Genomic DNA, 22,971 nt, shown 5'->3' on the forward strand with positions numbered 1-22,971 from the left:
CCGGAACAAATGCTCTGTCAAGTTCAGCAGAAAGAAAACACCGCTGTTAAGAATCTCTGTAGGGAAGAAGGAAAACATTAATTATTATTTCAGAACTGTGTTGTTTGATTTATTCAAATACGCTCCTTTTCCTGCCCCTGGATCAGCCAGGTGAGTAAACTGTGCATGGTGAATGAGAAAGAGGATTTTCAGTTCTCCTCCATTTTTAAAAATTATTTCATCTCAAACTATTTAGCCCCAGTAAAGCAGTGGGTGCTCAGGACTGCTGACCACTGAACACACTGACCACTACAGCCACGTCATTCTTCCTGGGACCATCGCCTGTGTCCTCCTCGTGCCTCCCGGCATTTAACGTGTGCTTGGCATGGTCAGGACCAGGGTTTTGCTCTCTTTCTGCAGTGCTTCAAGCAAATTACTAACAGACGAGGTCAGGAATGCAGTGAGAGGTAGTCAATATATTTCATTTGATTGACCAGTTAACTCGTACGTGGGTTTATCCCTCAGCTGCTCGATTAGAAGATACCACCTTTCCCTGAGAACCGTGACCGTTGCAGGTACCCGTGTGCCGCCACAGCAGGCAGCCAACCCACCTTCTCCTCACCTTCCCTGGCCACCTGCTGACCCACCATGGTGGCTTTTAACGGGCAGCCACAGCAGGCACCCATCAAACACTGGTTTTGCCCTGAACTTAGCACAAGTTAGGAGCTGTAAGGGCTGGCCGTCGCCTTCCTCCCGCGTTGCGGTGGTAGCAGCCGGTCTGTCACGGCGCGGCCCTGTCGCCCTGCCTCCCGCCGAGGCCGCCGCGGACTACAACACCCACAATGCCCCGCGGGCCTCCCGCCCCGCCAGCTAGCCTTTAATTGGCTGCTGCCACTGGGGGGGTGGGGGGCCCTTTGGGTTGAGCCAATCCGCGCGCGCAGGGCTGCCCAGCTCAGCGCCGGGGTGGGCAGCACTCAGGCGCCGCGCAGGGCCGCCCGCCCGCCCGCCGCGATCCGCCGGGCCGGTGTCATTGCCGAAGGGGACGATGTCTCACTGCAGCCGTGCCGCCGCCCGCCTGCTGGGCCGCTTCCTCCGCCGTGAGTACCGAGCCGCCGGCACCCCCCCCCCCCCCCGCCGCGCCGGGCCGCGGGGCCCTTCCCGCTGCCTGGCAACCGCTTTCCGCCGCGGCCTGCTCCCCCCCCCCCCCCCCCCCCCCCGGCCGCCCCTCCGCAGTAGGCCGCGGGGCCTGGGGGGGGGGCGGGCGGGCGATGAGGGGGGTGAGCCGCCGCCGGGGCCCGGCCGCCTGCGGCCGCCACGGGAGGGGAATGGGCCGGGTCTGCAGCGGGGCAAGGTCACCCGGGGGAGGGGGAGCGTCCCGCCTGTCCCCGGCCTCTGGGCAGGGGGGTGCGGCGAACAAACCCCTCTCCCGGGCCTCGGTCTGCTGGCGGAGCCGGGTCTGGTCAGCCTCAGTGCGGAAGGCCCGGGGGGGGTGGGGTGTCTGAGTGCTGCTCGCCAGTGCCCGCAGCCCCTCTTCCAGAGCGTCTGGTGGGGAGAGGACGGAGGCAGGCTCTTCGGGAGGTGCACGGCAGCGTAGGGCCCGGGGCACACGTGGCTGCAGGGAAAACTATTTTGAAAAGTTAGGAAAACTTCTGGCATTGAGGGTGGTCAGGCGTTGGTGCCTGATTCAGAAAGATCGTTATCTCTGTTACATTTCCGGAAGCACTAAAAAGTTGAGAAGGCCCAGAGGAAGCTGATAGAGTTGGATCTAGTCACTTTGAGTGGTGGCTTGGACTAGAGACCTCTTGAGGTACCTGAGTTATCCTGTGATTTCAGCACAAGTTGGTAAAGTTTTTTTTTATGGTCAAGAATAAGAACATTAGCCTTTAATTATGGAGAACACAAGCAGTCTGAGACTAACACTTCACCTTCAAAGTTTTCACATGTGTTGTTCTGAAGACCACAATAAGAAATAAAATGTTTTGTGTTTTCAGCGTGCTTTTTTTGTGCAGTTAATGCTGCATCCTCTGCTGAAATCCGTATGGGTACGCCTAGGCACAAGAGCAATTTCTTGGAATCTGAACTGAGACATTCATGCTTTAGTCTTACATCTTGCAGCTGAGAATGAATGGATAAACTTAAACCTACCTCATTTCACTGCACACAAAGGTTTTTTGTTTCGGGGTGGTGGTAACTTGCAGGTTAGGGTCTAGTAGCATGATCCCACAACATTTTAAGTTGGTCTGAGTTGTACCTGTAGCACACCTACCATCCCCTCGGGCACCCGTTCCTACCTCTTGTCCTCCATGAGCAGGAAACTGTATTTTCTTACTGTACTGTTAATTTCTGCCAGTTGGCTCCCCTGAGTCCAATGAGAATTGGTTCTGATGGAGGGGAACAGATGGGAACGTAGCACCGCCAGTTTAGGTTAATTTATACTCCCAGCAAAGCTACTCTTGGGTGAAGTTTTACATGTTAAAAACACATAGAAATTCAAGGAAGAGCACTTAAGATGATTTTGGGGGGTGGAGGGGAAGAAGTGGTCTAAGTGGCTCAAGAAGTGCCTGTGTGCAACAGTTCATGAAGTCTCTTAAACTCCTGCATGATGAAATAGTCCTTTATTGGAGACATTTCTTTGTTTGGTTTGATACTCTACAAAATATTAAAAGGCTGCTTAAACCTTAAATCTGGACTTTGTGCGTACATTTTCAGTAACAAATGATTAACATCTGCTGCCCTCGGTGATTTAAAATCATGAGTTCTAATGTGTTCTGTTGCAAAAGGGATGCAATATCTATTTTTGTTGGTATATTGCTGAAGCAAACATGCAGGTTGTGTATCTATAAGGTCGAATTCAGGAAGTTGTGAAAACACAGTATGAAATACAGCGGTGGTAAATGCTTGCTCAAAGGTCAGCTCAAAGCACCGTTTATATACGGACAGAGTCACGACGAACCTATGGTCTATACCACACTTTGAAGAGAGTCTCTGTAGGCACCTTAACTGTGATGGGAAAGTCAGGATTAGGGGTCTTAAGTTCTGGGCATGTGAGAAGGCTTTGTAGAGCTCTTAGACTAAAAGATTACAGTAAATGATGTGAATAACCCTGGCAAAGAATTGCTGCAGAAATAACAATCTAAATTGGAGAATTCTTTAGTTGTTTTTTATGTAAACAGTGTGTGGGGAAGAAAGCTCCCAAACCATGTTCTTAGTGGAGTATACATGGGGAAAAAACAGCTTTTTGCCTTCCAAGAAATAGTTGATTTGTGCTGAGAACATGCAGATTCACTGAGATGCTTTGCTCTGTTTCAGCTTCATAAATCTGGGAGAAAGTTTTTCTTTCAAATGCCATCATGTCTCCCATGACCCCCTGTAGACAGGAATGTCCATCGCAACGAGTGGGGATTTTTGATTAGGAGAGAAGTGTGTTGAAAGGATTGAAATTTTTCTGAAGGTCATTTGCCCATTAGTCCTAGTTCTGTTTTAATGTGGTAGATGTAGCGTAAGCATTGTATCTGTCCTTTACAGCCTGATTAATTTACTTAATTCCTCAACTCCTATGCCATGTTCCTAGATGGGAGTTTCCATAATTAACAGGAATTTGCCAAGGGAAGGGTGAGAGAAGAGAGTCTGAGGAATGATACCTGGAAATCCTCTGAGGACATAATCCTCTTAGACAAAGGAATAAGGTATTTTGAGCAATCCCTCAACAACATGAAAACTTCTTTGTCATTAAGGATCATCTTCTACTAATGTAACAGATACCTTTTAAGGGTGAATTCTGTAGATGGATTTGGGGAGAGGAGAGAACTATGCAAATATAATTGTGTGCGTGAATATATACATACAGCCTGATAATGAAGACTAAAACCTAATAAAGAACTAGGATGGGAAACTGCATGTGGAATATTCTTGTTAATGTCATGCTTGTAGTCAAAAAAACTCTGAAATTTTCTGCAGCACTTTAGTCTTTGCCAAACTTTTTTTTTTTAATGTCTATATTCTTCTGTAATGTAAGAACCTGTCCAGAACTGTTTTGTCCTCTTCAGGCCATGCATTTGTAGGCAGAGGAAGGAGAAAGGAGATGGTCATAAAAATGCAAATTAAACACATGTAAAATATTGAAAGAATTGTCAGAAGCAATCTGAAGATCTGTAACTGATGGAAAATAAGGGAGGTGAGTGCGGAAAAAAACCCATTTTCTGCACTGGCCTGCATTTTCCCCGTTTGTATTGGAGCCCGTATGATTTCCAAGGTGTTCTTCTTTCCTTACATAGGTAATGAAAAGAGTATCTTCCTTCATCTCTAAGTTTTCTGGCTATTTCAAATAATAGAGGAAGAATTTCACTTATTACTTGTCAGTCTTCTGGCAATGTAGGGATGTGCTCAGGTCCTTCTAGAAAGGAATCTCTGCTGTTTCACTTTGCTTTTATATTGTGCTCATTTTGTGAGCACCCTCAGATGCTACCTCAGCTTCCAAACTGTTTTTTTTTGTCTGGCATAAATGTGGATAAGAGGGAAGCACTTTGATTGGATTCCTGTCCGTAGCTCCAGGAAATCTTGCAAGAAGTCCTGCAAATAAGAAGTTTTCAGCTTTGTAAAGTTTGAGTGAGGAAGAGATGTAGTATCTGTGCTGTCAGCTGGCTTACACAACCCAAATAAGCTGGGCAAATGTAGCTTGCGTTTGAAATGAGATTTGTGCTTGGGAGCTGCTCAAGGAGTGCCTGAAAGCTCGGTGTAAATGGTATTTACATTCCATGTGTGTTTTAAAATACCCTTCAAATGGGTCAGTTTTCTTTTTAACACGTAAATTCATGTTTGGACTTCATGGTAAATAATAGGGTATTTTTCTAGAAGGGCTTGTTAATTGTAATACACAAATGGGTTGAAAGCCCTGCTCAGGGCTACAGATGGTTAGTTTTCTTTTAAGAGGTAAATGTAGCTGGGTTTTCAGTTACTTGGGCTGCAGTGAGTTCTGGGCTCGGCTTGTTCTCTGGAAATGCAGGAGGAACTACCAGCAGTGTGTGTGTTGGAAGTAACTCTGTCCCTTAGTTTATAGTAAGGTTTCTTTACTGTAAAACAACTGGTATTTTATATACAGGCTTATACTCCTTTGCTAAATTTGGATCTTGCTTTTCTAATCAGTCCTGGGACAGCAGGGTTTTGGTATTTGAGCACTTTTCGTAACTACTTGGTTGTCCTGTACAGTGGACTGAAATAGTTTCTTGACACAGTATGTCTCTCTTTAGCTACATAGATGCTAAAGTACTGGAAAAGAAAAAAAAAAAAAAAAAAGAAAGAAAATCTTGTTATTTGTATAACTTTTTTTTTTTTTAACCACAAACTATGCCAAACAACAGGGATGGGCAGAAATGAAAGGATTGCCTGGGAGAGATCATCCATTTTCTTATTTTATTTTTAATACTCTTTTCCAAAGGTCTATTATAGGCCTTTGTTGGACACAGTAATGCTATGTTAGAACTCTGATTTGACAAAATACAGCATTTCCACTGTGCTTTTGGTAAGATTTGGATTTGATAAGATTTGTCCTTATGCTCTAGGACTTCATCTGGAGCCTGCACCTTTGTAACTTGGCCTGTAATTTAGATGTGTGCATTAAAATAGCATCACCAATGAGTTTAGCTTTTACTGGTTCACAGCTGAATCCCGGTACTGGAAGAGCGTATTTTTTTGTTTTTTCCCTGTCTTCTTGAAGCAACGTGCATTTTTATTCAGGACCCTAATTTCTTCTACTTCTAGTTGCCTGAATGGGTGTTAGAAGTTGTGAAGCAGTAGGAACTAGTGAATGAAGGTCCTGGGTAGAAATTGAGACTTGGATTCTATTTCTGACTCTTATCTGCTGTGAACTTAAGTGTGCCATTTTGATTTTCCACCTGTTTCCTTCTCATCTTATATCTGTCTATATCAATGTCTATTTAAATTGCCAGCTGTTTGTTCCCGGGACTTGTTTGTGCTGCGTATATCAGAACCTCATCTTGATCGATGCTTCTGCTGCTCCTATTGTGCTGATAACCGGGGGCAAAATTTTCTGCTTTAGACAAGGCCATGGAGAGAAATAGGGAGTTTTATCATGTCAGTTTAAAACCCCCAAAAAACTCATAATCATCCAGCCCAGAAAGTGCAAGGTGATTTTTTTTTTTTTTTTTTTTTAAATCCAAAATGTATTGCTCCCTAGACATGTGCCCGTGCTAAGCTGCCTCTCTCTGAAGACAGCAAATGGCTCGAGCCTATGGCCAGGCTTTTTTGAACCAGCTTTATTTTCTCTGAACGAGGGCTCTTCAATCATGTAAGAAGCACATACATTTTTCAAGAGTAAATCCATACAAAGCTTTGAATTTAAGCTGTCTTTTAGTTATCAGTGCCTAAAATTTTTTTGGTACTTTGATAGCATGGAAAATGCTCAAGAGCTTCTTATCCTTGAAAAATAGATCTATATAGACTTCTCAAAACTGCGAATTGACAAACTTAAGCTTTCAAAAACATTTCTGTGCAAGGTTATAAATACCTGAAAATAGATATGGAATGGATGGCTGAACTGGAGCTGTAGAATTGCTTTTATGGTATAGCGAAAGAAGTGACTGTTTGTCAGAGGTTTGGTGGTTTTTTCTTTTTCCTCAAAATACTGAAGTTACTGAGTGTGCACTATGTGCAAGCTGCGCTCTCTTATTTTGTAGGTGGATTTGTCAGTGTTGCAACACAGACAATACATATAAAAATTTGATTTGAATTAGTTTAGTGTTGCCTGTTTATTCTTCACCCTTGCAGGCCCATCAGAGGGCTTTCAAAACATGCGCTCCCGTACTTCTGGAAGCCCAGACCATTCTCCGCAAGGTGTCACTGGTGGTAGGTCGTGACTGTAACAGCATCTTCACGAGTGGGGTCATCCTCTGCTTTTCTCAAGGTTGGGTTTCACCCAGTCGCGCCCTGTGCCTGTGAGGGATTGCCGGAATGGCTGGGATCGGGTAGACCGATGCCCTGCTCCCTACCCAGTAGGCCGGCTGTTTCTCTGCTTATTTTGCCTCTCCTTTGCCAGAGGCAGGCTGCTGATTGCCACTTGTGCAGCCTGCAGGGCATTGCAGCCTTGCCTAGGAAGGCTGAGCTGTTGGCCCAGCACAAAGACCGTGCTGTGCTGTCCTCTGTAGCTGTGGCACTACCCTTTCCTGTACCCTTCCACAGCCAGCCTCATAACCCTGTTCATTAAGTCATAGCTTCAGACGTGTTTTGGCCATTACTGCTTCGTATTTCTCCTCAATATAAGAAGTTTCGTAACAGAGTTGTGGATAAAGATGTGATTTAGGTTAAAACCCTGCAGGTCAGTAAGCCTTTGTTACAAGTTTACTGCCTGCTAGTCTGTACATTTATCTTTAAAAATCTTGTTAAATTCTACTTTATGTTGGTCAGAAGATGAGGTGCTGCTGCAGCTCCTTGGAGAAGGGCAGGAGTTGGTTGGAGTTGAGGTCCCATGTTTCTGTCAGCACTTCTTAAGAACAGAGTAAGGACTTTGGATTTAGCAATAGCACTGATGTCTGTAGGCTTCTTTTGGCATGGTTTTATTTTTCTTCTCACTTTTTTGAAATGAAGCATAAAAGCGGTGTATCACTAAAATTTAGTTGACAAAAGTACTGGTGGAAGAGTTCTATGTAGCTCTTTGTGATAGAAATGTGTAAATATATGGATCTTAAATTTTCTGTATCTTTTCACTACCCCATAGAAATTGTGTTATTACACAATGTTAATAATACAGCTCAATAAATTCTGTGCATTAACAGTTTATGTTGAAAAATACTTTTTTTCTCTTTTTCTACTTAATAGCTTTTGCTTCCTTTCTAAAAAAAAAGAAAAAAATAAATCCATTTCTCAGGAATGCCTGAGCAAATATGTGGAACAATCCAGGGACCACAATTCAGAATTTCTTATTTTTATTTCTGCTTCACTTTTTATTTCCTCAAATTTTAAGTGGAAAAGTGTTAAAAGAACTAGAAGAGGCATATAGTAACATACTGGTGTCAGTTTCTGTACTGGAATTGTACCTTCTCATGTTCACTCTAAGAACAAAATAGTGTTTTTACCTAAAAGACTCGCAGGGAGTAAATCAGTTCTGATCCCCTCAGAACTCGGGTATTTGAAAAAAGCTTAAGGCAACGAGCATGGGCAATGCGTGCATCCTTGTTACACCAGAGCACCTCCTTTCCCTCCTCATCTCAGGCTTTCTTGTGTGGTAACATTCTGTGCATTTCTTTTTCATCATTTGATGTCAACATATCTTTCCCTTCAGCAGAGATGCAGTCATTCTCCTTGTCTTTGTGATACCAGCATCGACCGTGCTGCTTTTCTGTAGTTGTGTTGTGTTGTTTTTTTTTCAGGGCCAGAGTTGTGAGAACTAAATTGAAAATGGTTCTAGTGGAGTATCTGGAGAGTTGTATTTTCCCATGAGCCCCAGTGCATTTCAAGCAGTGATGCCTAGGCTCCCGTAGCAAGGCATCTGTTGGAAAAAAGTCTATTGCTATGTATCTTGCTTGGCATTAGGTTTCACCTGGGCTGAGGGACCCTCGACCTCTTCAGTATCTCTCATTGTCTACTGTGGACTGTGCTATGTTCACAGAAGGTGTAAAGTAGTACCGGTGTTATAACAGCCTCTGGGATAGCAAGGATTTTAGGTCTGCTTTGTCGCTTTGTAGGATTTCCTAGAGGACAGAAACATGTTCATTTGCAAATGAAAATAGTGGTTAAGATGATGTTTCTGTCTGTCATGACTGGAGTTCTGATATTAAGTACCCAGTATGAGAAATACCTAGCCTGATTCCTAGCAAACTGAGTAATCACAGTGACAGGTAGAGTGAACTACAGGTGTTTAATATCTTAGCATAACAAGTCCTAAATGCTTATAACTTTCAGAGCTGCTTTGTGAAAACATGAACTACTGGATCAATTCATATTTTGATATAAGCATTAATATATATGCACTTACTTGATAGGACGTTTTTTGACTTAGAGTCTAACAAAGCAGTGGATTAATCATTTGTCCTCTCTTCTTTTTTTTCTATAGTGCAACAGAATGGGGTACGACACTGCTCCTACTCGGCATCAAGGAAAAATTTATATATTAACAAAAATACAAAGGTTATCTGTCAGGGTTTCACAGGCAAACAGGTATGCATACGAACTATTTCTTCTATCACCCTTTCAGTTTGGAAAGTTAGTTGGCCAAAAACCATAGTAACATATAAAAGGGATTATATACTGACTTTGCCTGTGTTGATAAGAAGCTGGACTTCATGATCAGGAACATCCCTTCAGCACTGTAGTTTTCTTTCTTTGGTCCAAATAGACTTTTTTTTTTCTTGAATTCAATAGACTAGGTATTTTTTTCACTTGTGCACAAGCTTAAAACTTGTTTTTGAGTCATCTCTACTACATTACTTTTGATTTTTATTGTTGGTTTTGGTCTTAAGCCTTTTCATTGTATACAACGGAAAGGGTTTCTTTGTAAAGGGAGATTTGCAAAAAAACTACAAAATCCTTACCATTTTAGAAGTATCTCTTTTGCAAATGCCTTTGAATGTCAATGCCTATAAATTAAATTTCTATTTTTATTTCAAGATATTTAATAGTTTTCTCACATTCACTCTTTTACACATTTGCAAGGGGAGAAGACTGCTTTTGCTAAAACTGTCAGCTAGTCACGTGTGAGAATGCTACTATCTTTTATTTCATTATAGTGTTTGTCATCTGCCAGATGATGTGGAAAATAAAATGTGGCTGCTATGTCTGCAGGTGTATTAGCAATACACAACAAAATATCCTTTAGTGTGCAACGATAGTGCCCTGATTTAAAAGAAAAAGCATAGCTTATTCTGAATCCCATTTAAAACATGTTGATGCACTCTTCAAAATAGCTAGTTGTACATACGTAGTGAGAACTTCCTTTCTCATTGTAAATTTAAGTGTCATAAATTGCTTTCAGAATTATAGATATCATCAACTTTTTTTGGTTCATTTTATTTGCTATTACATGCCTTTTAACTTTACTTATTTTCTCTCTCATAGGGCACCTTTCACAGCCAGCAGGCACTGGACTATGGCACCAATCTAGTTGGAGGAATTTCTCCAGGGAAAGGGGGAAAAACTCATCTGGGTCTGCCTGTGTTTAATTCTGTGAAGGAGGTAATTTGCAGCAATGACTGGAGGGCAGACAATTTAATGCTGCTGAAGGGCTCCTTATTTCTTTGCTCACACTGAAGAGACAAATATTTGAGCCATGGATGTCACTGTGCAAGGAGTGAAATAGAAGCCTTGTAAAATTCAGTGTGGTCGAGCATGAACTTGGCTTCCACTGTGAAGTTCACAGTCTGGATACACTTACTTTATGCATGCAACTAGTTTCTGATTGATTCTGGTGTATATGATGAATTTTTAGCAAACCATTATCTAAGGATGTTTACGATTGTGTTCATAGGGCAGATCCTTCCCTGACAGCAGTTAGTTCTCAGTTCCCTAGTTGTACTGTATGTGCCCCATCTTCAGTGAATTTAATGCTTGCTTTGATTATAATAAATTAATATATATCCATTCACTTTATGCCTGTGAATGGATGTATTTTAAATGACTAATTGTCAAATGTTCTCTTCCACCCCACTAAATGCTTGATATCTTTTGTTATGTCCATTGTAGGCCAAAGAACAAACTGGTGCTTCTGCCACTGTTATATATGTACCTCCTCCGTTTGCTGCTGCTGCGATCAATGAAGCAATCGATGCAGAAATGCCCTTAGTTGTATGCATTACTGAAGGTATTCCCCAACAGGACATGGTTCGAGTTAAACACAGACTGCTTCGGCAGGATAAGACTCGACTAGTGGGCCCGAACTGCCCTGGAGTCATCAATGTAAGTGACTTCTGGATTTGCTTCAAGGCTGAACCATTCTTGGTGATGGTTTGAATGTTCCATCTGACTTCTCCCACTCTTTCCTTAGCCTGGAGAATGTAAAATTGGTATCATGCCTGGTCACATTCACAAGAAGGGAAGAATTGGTGAGTTTCTGAATATTTATGCATCATCTAAAACTAAAGTTCAGTACTCTAGTGTTCTTATTCATGAGGCTCGCCATGTCCTGCCCTGAAGACAGTTGACACGGTGAATAACATCTTGCCTGTCCTTCAGTTTGTAAGTGAATTTCGCCATTGTCAATCCTGAAGGCCAAAATCAGTCAGTCTATCATAGGAGGCACTGACTGCTGATGGTAGAGGCGAAGCAATTGGAAGTTTCCTTAGGTAATGTGATTGACTTTGTTTCCTTAACACTCTCTTTTGAGAATACCCCAATTTATCTTGGGATTTGAGAGCACTAAGCTCTCCAATGCTATTCCTTCCAACAGTTTGGCTCCTCAAGTCTAGAATCCTTCACCTATAGCGAGCTCATTATTAAAGAGAAGAGATTACAGGCAAGTTTATAACAAGATAATTTAGATGACTATACCACAGCAAGTGGAAGTGACAAATACACCCATTTCTCAGTGGAATTAAGGTCAGAAAGGCAGTGACTTGTTCATAATCATATGTTGGTTGCATGCAAGTTTCTTGTCCTGACTTCTATTGGTTCCTTGTTCTAAACTATACAAATAACAACTTGATTATAGCTCCTGAACAGCATTATTTTAAAAATAAAGAAAATTCTTCCAAAATATGCATTTGTACTTACATAGAGCTTCAGAAATGTTGTAGACAGCATATGCTGCTATTATCTGTCAGCAGGGTAACCAGTTTACTTGAGCACGGTACCCTTGTCAACATTACCTTTTTTTTTTTTTTTTTTTTGATGAAAAGCATGTTTACTGTGGGGAAAATCTGTTCAGTGCTCTTGAACTACATGGACTTGGTGCAGTTTTTTGAACATAAGAAACTATCTCTGCTACTTCTGACTTGAGAATAAGCTGTACCTAGTGAATGTCAGAAGATGCGTTAACGCTTGTGTCATACCTCCAGCTTTCAGAAGTACCTGTAAACCTGGAACTGAAAAATCAGATGACTACAATTATGCCCTTCGTAGATACCATCAAGACATTGCTCTATACTGTAAAAGGTAGCATCAACTGATGTTGCCCCGAGCTCCCTTTTGAATCAGAGTTCTGTTAAGATTTTCTAAATATCTATAAGAAATGTCTTGTATTCACAAGATACTAGAATCTGAATACAAGGCACATCAAGTGCAAACTAGTATTTTAAATCCTGAATCCAGCTGGCTGACCATTGCTTGAAATGTTTTCAGTGGTGATCCAAGGATCAAGGAATAAAAATGTAACTATGCCATCCTCCCAGCTTCGTCTAACACTATGACCTTTGGTGATATGCTCCCCAGCTTTCTATTACTGTGAGGCATCCAAGAATCATTTGATAATCTTGGGATGCAAGCTATAAAAATAGCCACAGTCTTTGGACCTTTATCTATAGCTTCTCTGATGCAATCTGATTTTAATAGTAAACAGGAAGGCCTTTGCAAACATAGCAAGAAAAAAACCTTACTAGTAGACATCTGCGCTGTCCAACAGTATAAAAAGTTGATAAAACTAAAGTTGTTTGTCTAGTGGTGTATTTTTTCCTCTGTTCATGCAATATACTTATTATATTCCTTGTTAGATGGCTTGAAGTAGATGATGTCTGTTTTTCCTGGAAACCTTCCCTGTTGTATTAACAGAAATCTTGACTTGGAAAAATGAACAAACATGCAAATATTTTGCCCCTGTTCTAGGCTCTGTATTACCTTCCATCCTGAATTTAAAACTGAGGTTGTGGTCTCTGTCTTATAATACTGTAATGTAAGTGCTGAATGTGTGTTGTAGAGCAGTGAGCTGCAGCAACAAATACCTTAATAGTGATAACTTGTGTTTGCGCAGCATATTTCTGTTCTGGAGGCTCTCTTGTGTGCCTGGCTGTGCTGAAGATGTGATTAATACAGAATTCTTTTGTTAACTGTTGTGCTGCAACTCAAGTTCAGTGCGTCAGCTACTCACATATAAGACAAGAAGTATATTCTTCTATTTTGTTTTCAGTTTTCTTTCCTAGTAAAGCTGTAGTGTAAGGAATGCTGTCTCAGCCAATATGTTTAATCTGTTGACAATTAAGTGTCAAAAAATGCCAACCAAGAAATAGTGCGGATAGAAACTTAGAGTTTTCATACTTTGGCAAGGAATTGCTGGAAAACCTGACGTCTCATGTTGAGTTTATTAAGGTGATTTTTATTAATTTAAGAACAGCTGCCTCTAGTCATGTGCTTATGTTAGCGTTAAGTTTATCTCCTTTTCTTTGCTAAAGGTATTGTGTCAAGATCTGGAACTCTGACGTACGAAGCTGTTCATCAGACAACGCAAGTTGGATTGGGGCAGTCTTTCTGCGTTGGTAGGTTTCCTCTGAATCAGCCTGTTGTGTCCAGACTAATTTGCTTTTTTTTTTTTTTTTTTTTTACAAGAAGAAATCCAAAGTAATTTCTTTTTGCAAACATAGAAATTGCTGAATGGTAATTATCTTGAGAAATTAGATCCCTATGTGCTGTGAAGAGTATAACCCTTCTCTATTATCATTTCCACATCAGATTAATAAAAGCCTAAAAAAATAGCTTTGAACAAAGAACTGCCAGCAAATATGATGTCAATTTGGAAACGAAGTTGAATATTATAAAGGGATAGGGCATTCTTAGGCATTTAGTTGGGTATGTTAAGTAAATCAGTTTTCTTACGGCAAAATTCTAGAGCTGGGATCTTGGTCCTGCTGTGTTTTATTCAGAGCCTAATATTTTGCTTATGGTTTGGAAGGTGATTATTCAGATATCAAAACTTTCTGTAAATTGTGGGGGAGCCGGAATTTGGCGCACTGACTTGGGAAGAGCCTTCAGAGCTGCCCCTCAGCTTCCCCTGAACCTTTGGGAATACTTTTCATGCTGAAATTTACTTAGACACTTTTATCATAAATGCAATATCATTATCTTGAGTTTGGGGCTTTTTTTTATGGTTTTAATTTTTTTCAGGGATTGGAGGCGATCCTTTCAATGGAACTAATTTTATTGACTGCCTTGATGTCTTCCTGAAGGATCCTCATACTGAGGGGATCATATTGATTGGGGAAATTGGAGGAAATGCTGAAGAGGATGCAGCAGCATTCTTGAAAGAAAATAATTCTGTAAGTTTTAAAACAGCTTGCTTCCAGACACCTTGGTACTTAGCCATCTTCTTTTGCCATGTCAAGGAAAACTCAATTCAATCTCTAATCTCTATTTACAAAAACCCCAAACAGTCATACATTTATTAAAGAGAATTGAAATTAGGAGCATTGTGCAGATTAAATCTAACTGGAGGGCAGTGTCAACTTTAGATTTTTAGTCCTGTAATGGTATTTGTCATGAACGTTCTGTTTGTAGTAATATAGTGGCTCTGCAGAGAGATGTAAAGTTTCTGATTGCTTCTGATTTATGTTGCTCATCAGAAGAGAAAGTATTCCACGGTCTTCATGGAATAGTCTGTTGTCTGAGGTTTCTAGCTGTTTAATATATTTGCCTAGCTAGTTGATATTTAAAAAAAATAAATAAAATCTGCCACCTGGAATTGCTTTTTTGCCCAGAGAAGCTGTGGATGCCCTGTATCTGGAAGTGTTCAAGGCCAAGTTGGATGGGGCTTTGGGCAACCTAGTCTAGTGGAGGGTGTCCCTGCCCATGGCAGGGGGGTTGGAACTAGATGATCTTTAAGGTCCCTTCCAACCTAAACCATTCTGTGATCTTGCCCTTCCCCATGTAACACAGTACCTTTTCGTTCTTCACAGGGTCCAAATGCCAAGCCAGTGGTGTCCTTCATAGCTGGTCTGACTGCTCCTCCAGGCAGGCGGATGGGTCATGCTGGAGCAATCATCGCTGGGGGAAAGGGTGGAGCTAAAGAGAAGATAGCAGCTCTTCAGAGTGCTGGTGTTGTTGTCAGCATGTCTCCTGCTCAGCTAGGCAGCACCATCTACAAGGTTCGTTGCTCAGAAATTGGGATACATACTCATCCAGAGCAAGAGGCTACTTTTGAGGGAATACGAGTTGGGAGTACATCTCTTTCCCAGATATTCTGTTGCTCTGAACTTGGTTAAACGTAAGAGCTCTATTGACTGAACAAGCTGGAGTTATTACTTAGAGAATGTGCACACATCGTTTTATTAAATGTCTTCATAGAAAAGTAAACATAGCAAAACAGAGAGGAGATTACGTTTTTGCTTTCAAGTGTAGCAACTTGTTGAATTGTGTTTTCTGGATGCAAATAACCTGAATTAATTTGAAATATGAAAACATTCTTTGACAGTAGGGTATTTGAGGAAGGAAAGCCTTGGCATATAGCTCTATCCTAAGTACCAATTCAGAATTATGGTTGAATGCATGCAGCTGAAAAACTTATGTATGGAGTAGATTACTTGCATTTTTCTTAATTCATATCCAAAAAAAGGCATTGCTTCACAGCTAGAAGAAATGCATAATTCAGCTGTGCTAAGCATTTTCATTTTCCTGTGGTGACTGTATAGTATAGCATCTTCACAGGCTGCTGTGGGATTCTTCCCTTCTTCTATTGTGTTTTTTCCTTTACTAAAAGGAAATCTTTGCTTTGTTGCTTCCCTGGCTTGAATCCTGTACCATAAGGATTCTAGAGCAGTTCTTACACAGAATTAGTGTTTTTCAAGCCCATTATGCTGTGCCTGGGAGCAAATCGTTCCCTGACAGCGTTGCAATCTGAGTGCAGCGTGCCGACTGCAGTCTAGCACTACTGGTTTTTCATAGCCGGTTTGTTAATGTGAGCTGGGAGAATACTTACCCTCCTTTCCTCTAACCTGCGCACATGGTGCATTTTATATTTTAATTTTTAATTCCAAAAATCAGATTTACTAAGATAAATACAAAGTAATTTAAATAAAATAGTAATAGAAGCAATCTTTTTTTCTTCCCCCTGGTAATGTCTGTTTGCTATTTGCAGGAGTTTGAGAAAAGGAAATTGCTGTAGGAGAAGAAACTTTGGAATACTGTCTCTGAAACATCAGTGCAGCACCTGGCCTCCGCTTATCTTTTGTCTGCTAATCTTCAGTTGCCCGAATGACTGACACTGGTCTATGAATTTGACTTGGAAGCCATAAACCTCCTGGCTAAACCTGTTTTGATGTCTCCTTGGTTCAGACATGATCGCCTCATTGTAAATCACAGCAAATTAATAAACCTACTACTAAATCTGATTCATCTTTTGAATTCGTGAAGCAGAGCTGTTTCTTCAATCATCATACACAAAATAATCTTTTGTAACTTAAGCACTGCCCGTTTTTAAGGTAAAGTTGCTTATAGAGATGCTTTAAAGGATCAAGGCACTGACTTTATGCACATATCACACTTCACTTTATTTTTAACAAATCCAGTCTTACTTGTTCATTGCTGGCAAGTATGTTTGTTTGAACACTAGGCCAAAGTTTCCGTCCGTTAAACCAAAGCTGCTGGATCTGAAGGGGTTGCTTGTTGATCCACGTGGCTGGATATGCCTGGAGTCCAGACTTTCTTTTCAAGGGTGATGAGCCGTGCACGGTGTAGTCCTCTACTGGCAAGGAATTCTGCTAGTTGTGTGGAGAGATGGAATTTTTATTCACAAAAATGAATCTAATTTCCCATGCAAATATATATTCAGAATTGTCTGTAACTATGAAAATGATTTGGTCTTTAGCTTACCTTTACCTTAATTTCCTCTTTATCTTAACTAGGATTGCATTGCTTGTGTGTTCGCAAATCCTAATGACATTGGGACATAATGGAGGGGAATTGTTATTCTCTGGAAAAGAATGTACTAAGGTAACTTTCTTGTTAACCACTCCAGCATTGTAATGAGAAGCCCTTTTTTTACTTTGAAAATAGCCCAAGCACCATGCCTATAAATAAGTGTTATAAGTTTTATCAGGATGAACAAAACCCAAGATTGTTCTCTTTATATAGAGGACTGAAAGTTCATGTAATCTGGCACTTCTCTAAAGCTAACCTAATGTTCCATAAAGGTGCTGTTAGGAAAACTCATGCTGTTATTTGTTTAAACCTATTCTTAGTTTTCGTACTCAAATGCCTGTGGAATTTCTCTTCCTGATTCAAGCAGTAGGCAGGTATCTTGATGGTGACATTTACGCTCTGACAAAATGCATAAAAGGACAGGTCATATCTCCACTGCCCTGAGTGTGTATTAATATGTTTTGAATATGGTCAGGCATCAGTCAGATGATATAAGCCTTAGGACACAGAGACCAGATGCTGTATTACTCACCTTAGTGTGATTTACTAAAATGAACCTTACATCCTGTCACTAGATGGCTGAAAGCGGTATTGCATGATAAATCATTTGATAAAGCCTATGACAACAGATAGGAATTTCTTACTAGATCTGCTCAGTTTTCTGGTGATGCCTGATTTAAACTGGAGCAAAAAGACTGAACGGTGCCGCATAACCAGAGAAATACCAGTGCTAACGTGTCTCAGTCTGTGTAAGAGTGCAATTCTTCATCAGTGAATGTCAGGATATTGCAGCCTGGCTTCTTATGAGCCTGCTAATCAGAGTAACTCCTTGTAGTGGTGGGCTTCTCCACAACACGTCTTTTGGGGTGAGTAATGCTTCTGGGTGAACTGCCTGAATTTCATCATTGCCACCAGTGTTAGATGACCTTCCAGGACAACTGAGGTGCTAGGCATTGCTCCATGGAAGCTTTTTGAGGCACTGGCTATTTTAGAAGACAGCCATAAACGCCAATGACTGTTGTCCCCTGAAAAAGTGTTTCCTCCTATCTTGAAATTTGAGGATGGATTTAAAAATTGAATCTTGATTCTAATGTTTGCAGCAGTCATCTGTTGCTGCACCTTAGCAGCTGCCTGGTTCTGTTCAAGCCTGGGGAAGCAACCTGTACTAGCCTGGAACTGAGCCTCACCTAAGGATGGGGAAGAAACCTGACCTTGTCTTGATAGAAAGGCTTAGTTTTCACAGTTTTCTCTTGCTGCTTGAAAATGTGCACTTGACAAATGTCATCCGAGCCTCTTATATTGCTAATGACACTGTCTCCTTGGAAAATATGTTTGCATTCATTTAATACCACATGTACTTGTGAATAAATATTTCAAGTAATCTGACCTGGAAAATTGTTAATTTCTTTATTTTTTTTTTTTTAAAGGCAAAAGTTAGTGTTGAGCCTTAAACTTGGTGCTGCCTTATTACTTAGTAGTTTTTATGCTCAAGAAAAACATTGCTCATGTTACTATTTGAGTTCTCAGTAAGTTTTATAAAATAGTCCTTGTTTTCTTTGATCTACACTTGGCCATGGTGTCTGTCCATAAACCACTTGCATGTTGAGGGATAAATTCTAGATGTTCATTTTAGTCACACTGATTTTCTTGAACAAAGAGAAGAGGATGCAGATCCTGTTCATGCTTTTTTTTTTTTTTCTCTTCCTGGGCAATATTTGTCTTTTGAATGATACCTAATACTCTCACTAGTAGGCGCTTCTTGAGTGTGATGATGTTAATAATTTTTTTGGAATTTGATTAGAGGTCTGTCACACCTAATGAATACCTTTGGTGTTTTTTAGAATGTATTAATGCCTGATTTATTTATTTTTTTCCTTCTGTATTTATACTGTTTTCCAGGATGAATGTTTTGTTATGTCATATTTTGGGGGGAAGATAGTGGTAAGTTACTCTCTGCATCTTTGTACTTACAGTGATGCTCTGACGTAAGGGGATTTTTTAAGAGTCACTATTGAAGCTCACCAGTGAAAACAAAAGAAAACATTGATGCCAATTCATTTGGTCAGTCAAGGTCTCCTTTGTGCACTGGAGGTGGAGAGGGAAGGAGAGGCTGCTGAAAGATGGCCTGCTCTCTACTCCACCGTCAAGATGTCCGTAAAACTGTATGGGATTATGGAGATGATTAGTGGTGGATTTCTCAATAGCTATTGTCATAGTTTCTGAGGTTCAACACAGTTCTTCAAGCTGTCCCATTTTTTTGGATGTGCTACTTTATCTTCTTGCTTTCCTGCTTCCTTTAGTGGTGGATTGAAATTCCACAGGCCCCTAGCACAGTGCTAATTAAACTCAGTTGGCTGCCGTATCGAGATGATCTGGGTGGGTTTAGTTGAATCGAAGATGTGACTTAATTCTTTGCAGATCAAATGATAGATTTCAAGCTTTAAGGTGAGGAGAGGGCTGCTCACTAATGGGCCTCACCAGTGACAAGTGGATTAGAGGCTGCTCTCTGGCAGAGGGCTAATTAGGTAGACTGAGAGTACCTGCGAAGTCACGTTGTCCTTCAGCCTGGGGCGGTGGCTGACCTCCACTCAGATTCGGGCACTGGTCCCTGGCAGGTCTAGCGAGTGGATCCCTGGGTAGCAGCTGAGTGAGGCGTGGGGGCAGAGCAAATTGGGCCAGAAAATGCCAGGATTCGAGCCCTGAGGAACAACAGAGGTTTGAAGAACTTCAGAGGCTGGCTTCTGAGCTGATGGTTTCAAGGTGGTAGCTGACTTGTGATGTCCAAAGAAAGCTCTTAATTGTGTTGAAACTGTGGAATTAAGTATTACCTGCACTAACATAATAATTTGCTCAGTTTACCATCATCTTTGCCCTTCCTTTCCCGCTGCCTGTTACTGGTCAGCATTAGATGAAAGCTTTTTGTAAGAGGGGCTATGTGCAAATCTGATAATGCGGGCAGGAGCCTGCTGGTGATTTCTGAAGGTGGCAGTAGGAGGAGTTGTGCCGCTGTGGACACCTGGCAGGCAGCAGATTTGGGTGTTTTACACAGTGGGCTGTTCTTCCTGGGAGTCTGTACGGGGCTGTGAGTGCTGAGGCAGCCCCGGCTTCGTGGTGAGAGGGTAGAGTCCAGGTTTGACATTTTCCACAGAAATTGCAACACCAAAACAAAAAAAGGTCTCTGGACACTAACTTGCAGTACCCCACTAGCAATTAAATGGGGTTTATGCTACATGTCTTTGGCCATATTGTTAAATAATTGATTCTTCTGTATTATTTAATGAAGGGTTAAACTGTATTTCTCTATCAGAGATATGTCCTGGCGCTGGGTGGTACGTTGGTCTCCTGTAATTGAGGTGCGTGAGTTGCTACAGGCAGCAGCATGTATGGGAATTGCCGTTTGACTTGCATCTAACCTGGGCTCTGTGCAGCCCACCGCACTGAGGACCCTTCACAGAGGGTTGACTGGGATGGGTGGTACTGGAAGCTAAGTAAGATTCAGATTAAGGGTAAGTCATGTGCTATTCTGAATTTATAGCTCATCTGCCTCTCTTCCTCCTTTCCTGCCTGGTCTGTATAATGAAACAATGGAGCCTTGTGAGTGAATATGTTATGGAGATGATTCATACAGGAATTAAAACCTGATAAATACCATTTTTAGGGAGAGGTTACTTCAATAGATCCCCTTTCCTTGTTATCTGTGAGAATACGGTTTAGTGTTGAATTGACCTGGAATCAAAGTTTACAATTTTGGAAAATTTCTTGGCTCAGAAATGCTGAAACACTTTCAATTTTCAAAAAGAAATTGGCAACTTGTTCCATTTGAATTTGAGATGCAAACAGAGTATTTCCCTAGAAGTGGAAATCGGAGAGTTTTGCTCCAGTTAAAAACCTCAGGAAACTTTCTCAGAAGTGCACTAGGGTTGTGATGTGGGGTTTTTTTTTTGTTTGGTTGAGGTTTTTTGTTTTGTGATTTGGGGGTTTTTTTGGTGGTTCCAATCTAGACTTGCTGGCCCATGATGTCTTCAGCCTGATACTTGTCAGACCTGCTGAGCATCCATAGCTCACTAGCAGGACTGAGACCCAGATGGTTTCGCTGCACCCAAAACTTCTCATTTAAAACTGACTTGCTTTCTGCAACAGTTACATAATCTCAAAAGAAATGGAAAGAGATTCCTTTCTGTTTACACAAACCATGTAAATTTGTAGAACAGGGAGAAAAAAATGTTTTTCTGTCCTATAATCACTAAACCGCACACAGCAGTGTTTGTGCTGGGAGTAGGTGCAATAGCCTATAACGATGTCTGTGCTGTGCAGATACATAATTAAGGGTCTCTTAAAATCTGTTTTGTTGCTGTAAAAGCACAGGAAATTTATAGTTTTCAGCACATCTGTAATGTTACAAGATAGTTGCTTTTAAAAAACCCACCAGCCTACAAACCTGTTTCTTCTCATTTGCGGTTTTGCTCTCTAGGTGGCAGGTTTTGACACTAAAACGTGGTTTTGGTTCCTGCTCTGAACTCAAGGGCTCAAAATGTGCTGGAGGAATAGAAGATGAAAACAAAACACTACTACTTCATTCTTTCTGGATGTTATATTGATTTATGATCATATCCTTTTATGTGAGTTGGAGAGAGGTGGTAAAGAACCTAGCTGGTTTTCCTCTTGGTGTTCTCAGTACACCAGTGATGTTGAAATTTCTTCTTGTTTTTCAAGCTGGTATGAGTAATGCTGTCTGAACTGCATGGCTTTGGCAGCCAAACGGGACCTGCCTTAGAGAAACACCTATCTTCATTTTGAAATGGACGAGAAATGCCTTAGACGGTTTCTTCAAGGGCTGAGCAATTCTTTTCTTTTTTTTTTCTTTTTTTTTTTTTTTTTCACTTGCCCAAGGCTGGAGGGCAGAAGAGGGGGAGAAGAGGTAGGGCTGCTATGCTAGGGAGGACAGAAATGAATTGTCAGACCCCAAAGGAATTTTTTTTATTTACCACAGCAAAAAAAACCACCCAAAAACCAAAACCCCAAATGCAGCCAGTGCGTTATTAAAAACCCCTGTGCAATAGTCACTAACTGCTGATTCCCTAGAGAGAAGCAGGAGGAGATTGAGCTCCTTGGAAGAAAACCATCTTCCGCACTGCTGTGTCCACCGGGCTCTATCCACTGATGGTGCCCAGGGCAATGGGTGAGCAGTGCCGTTGGGGCTCGGACCAGCCCCGATTCTCCGACTACGAGCTGTAGGATGAGACCGATTTGGTTCAGGGTCTTTGGTGTCAGCCCTTGCATGAAGAGGCTGTGAGGGGTCTTGTGGGCTAGGAGCTGTGTTTGAAAACAGCTGCTGTGTTTGTGGAGACAGATGCGTGCATGCACCTGCATGTCAAATTGTCTCTGAAAGATTCACAGCCTGAAGGCCTGTGTCTTGCTCAAGGTCATCCTCTCCTTTCTTCTGCTTTCAGAATGCAAGTCTTAATAACTAGCTCTAGCTGCAAGGAGAAGCAATAGGCAGGAGATTTAGTCTCCAATCATTTCAGTCATTTAACTGGATATATTTTATTTATCTTTCTGAAGGCAACTGTTATGTTTGTTCAAGACAGGCACTAATTTTTTTTTTCTTTCCTACAGGATAGATGAATTGGGAGTAAATCCAGCCAAAGCTTCATAGATACCAGCTTAGACTCTGATTCAGCCCTGTCCTGAAACGTGGAATTTGGGGCAAGATCCATATCTGTCTCCCAAAATTTAGACACGTGTCAGAATTGGGTGCTTGGGGAACATATGAGAAACAAGACAAGGACAGCAGAACCTCTGAAACAGTCACGTAGATGTGTTTGATCATTGATCCACACTTGATCACTGATCTCTACTGATTATAACAGAAACTTAGACACTCGAGGCACACACGTTCACACCTACCTGGAGACAGCTACACCAGCAGGACGATGAGGTTGGCTTTATCTGGAGCTGCGGTCCTCCTCCCCATGGCCAAGTGACTTACCCAAATCATGTTGAAAGTTTCTGCCAGGCCAGACAACAAGCCTGCTCTCCTGAAGCCCAGGCCCATATTGCAACAGTCATCTGAGTTTTCCTTCCACTTTCAAATTTATACCATTTTACTCAGTATGCGCTGTGTTACCCTCATTTCTCATGCATTGAAACACAGCAGCAAATCTGTAGTTTTCAATTTGTCCTGTTTATGGTACAGCCCATTTCTATTGC

The 22,971-nt window shown here is 41.4% G+C and overlaps 1 protein-coding gene across 1 annotated transcript; it reads left to right on the forward strand.

Moving 5' to 3' along the window:
• Nucleotides 1-914: 914 nt before the first annotated feature.
• On the forward strand, nt 915-16,232 carry SUCLG1 (succinate-CoA ligase GDP/ADP-forming subunit alpha). Its single transcript, XM_075752782.1, has 9 exons — nt 915-1,076; nt 9,044-9,147; nt 10,045-10,161; nt 10,669-10,881; nt 10,970-11,027; nt 13,305-13,388; nt 14,014-14,165; nt 14,802-14,990; nt 15,980-16,232. The coding sequence occupies exons 1-9, from the start codon at nt 1,025-1,027 to the stop codon at nt 16,004-16,006; spliced, it is 996 nt and encodes a 331-aa protein (XP_075608897.1). The 5' UTR covers nt 915-1,024; the 3' UTR covers nt 16,007-16,232.
• The last annotated feature ends 6,739 nt before the right edge of the window (nt 16,233-22,971 follow it).

Source organism: Balearica regulorum, chromosome 4 (genome assembly GCF_011004875.1).
Source record: "Balearica regulorum gibbericeps isolate bBalReg1 chromosome 4, bBalReg1.pri, whole genome shotgun sequence".
NCBI lineage: Eukaryota > Metazoa > Chordata > Aves > Gruiformes > Gruidae > Balearica > Balearica regulorum.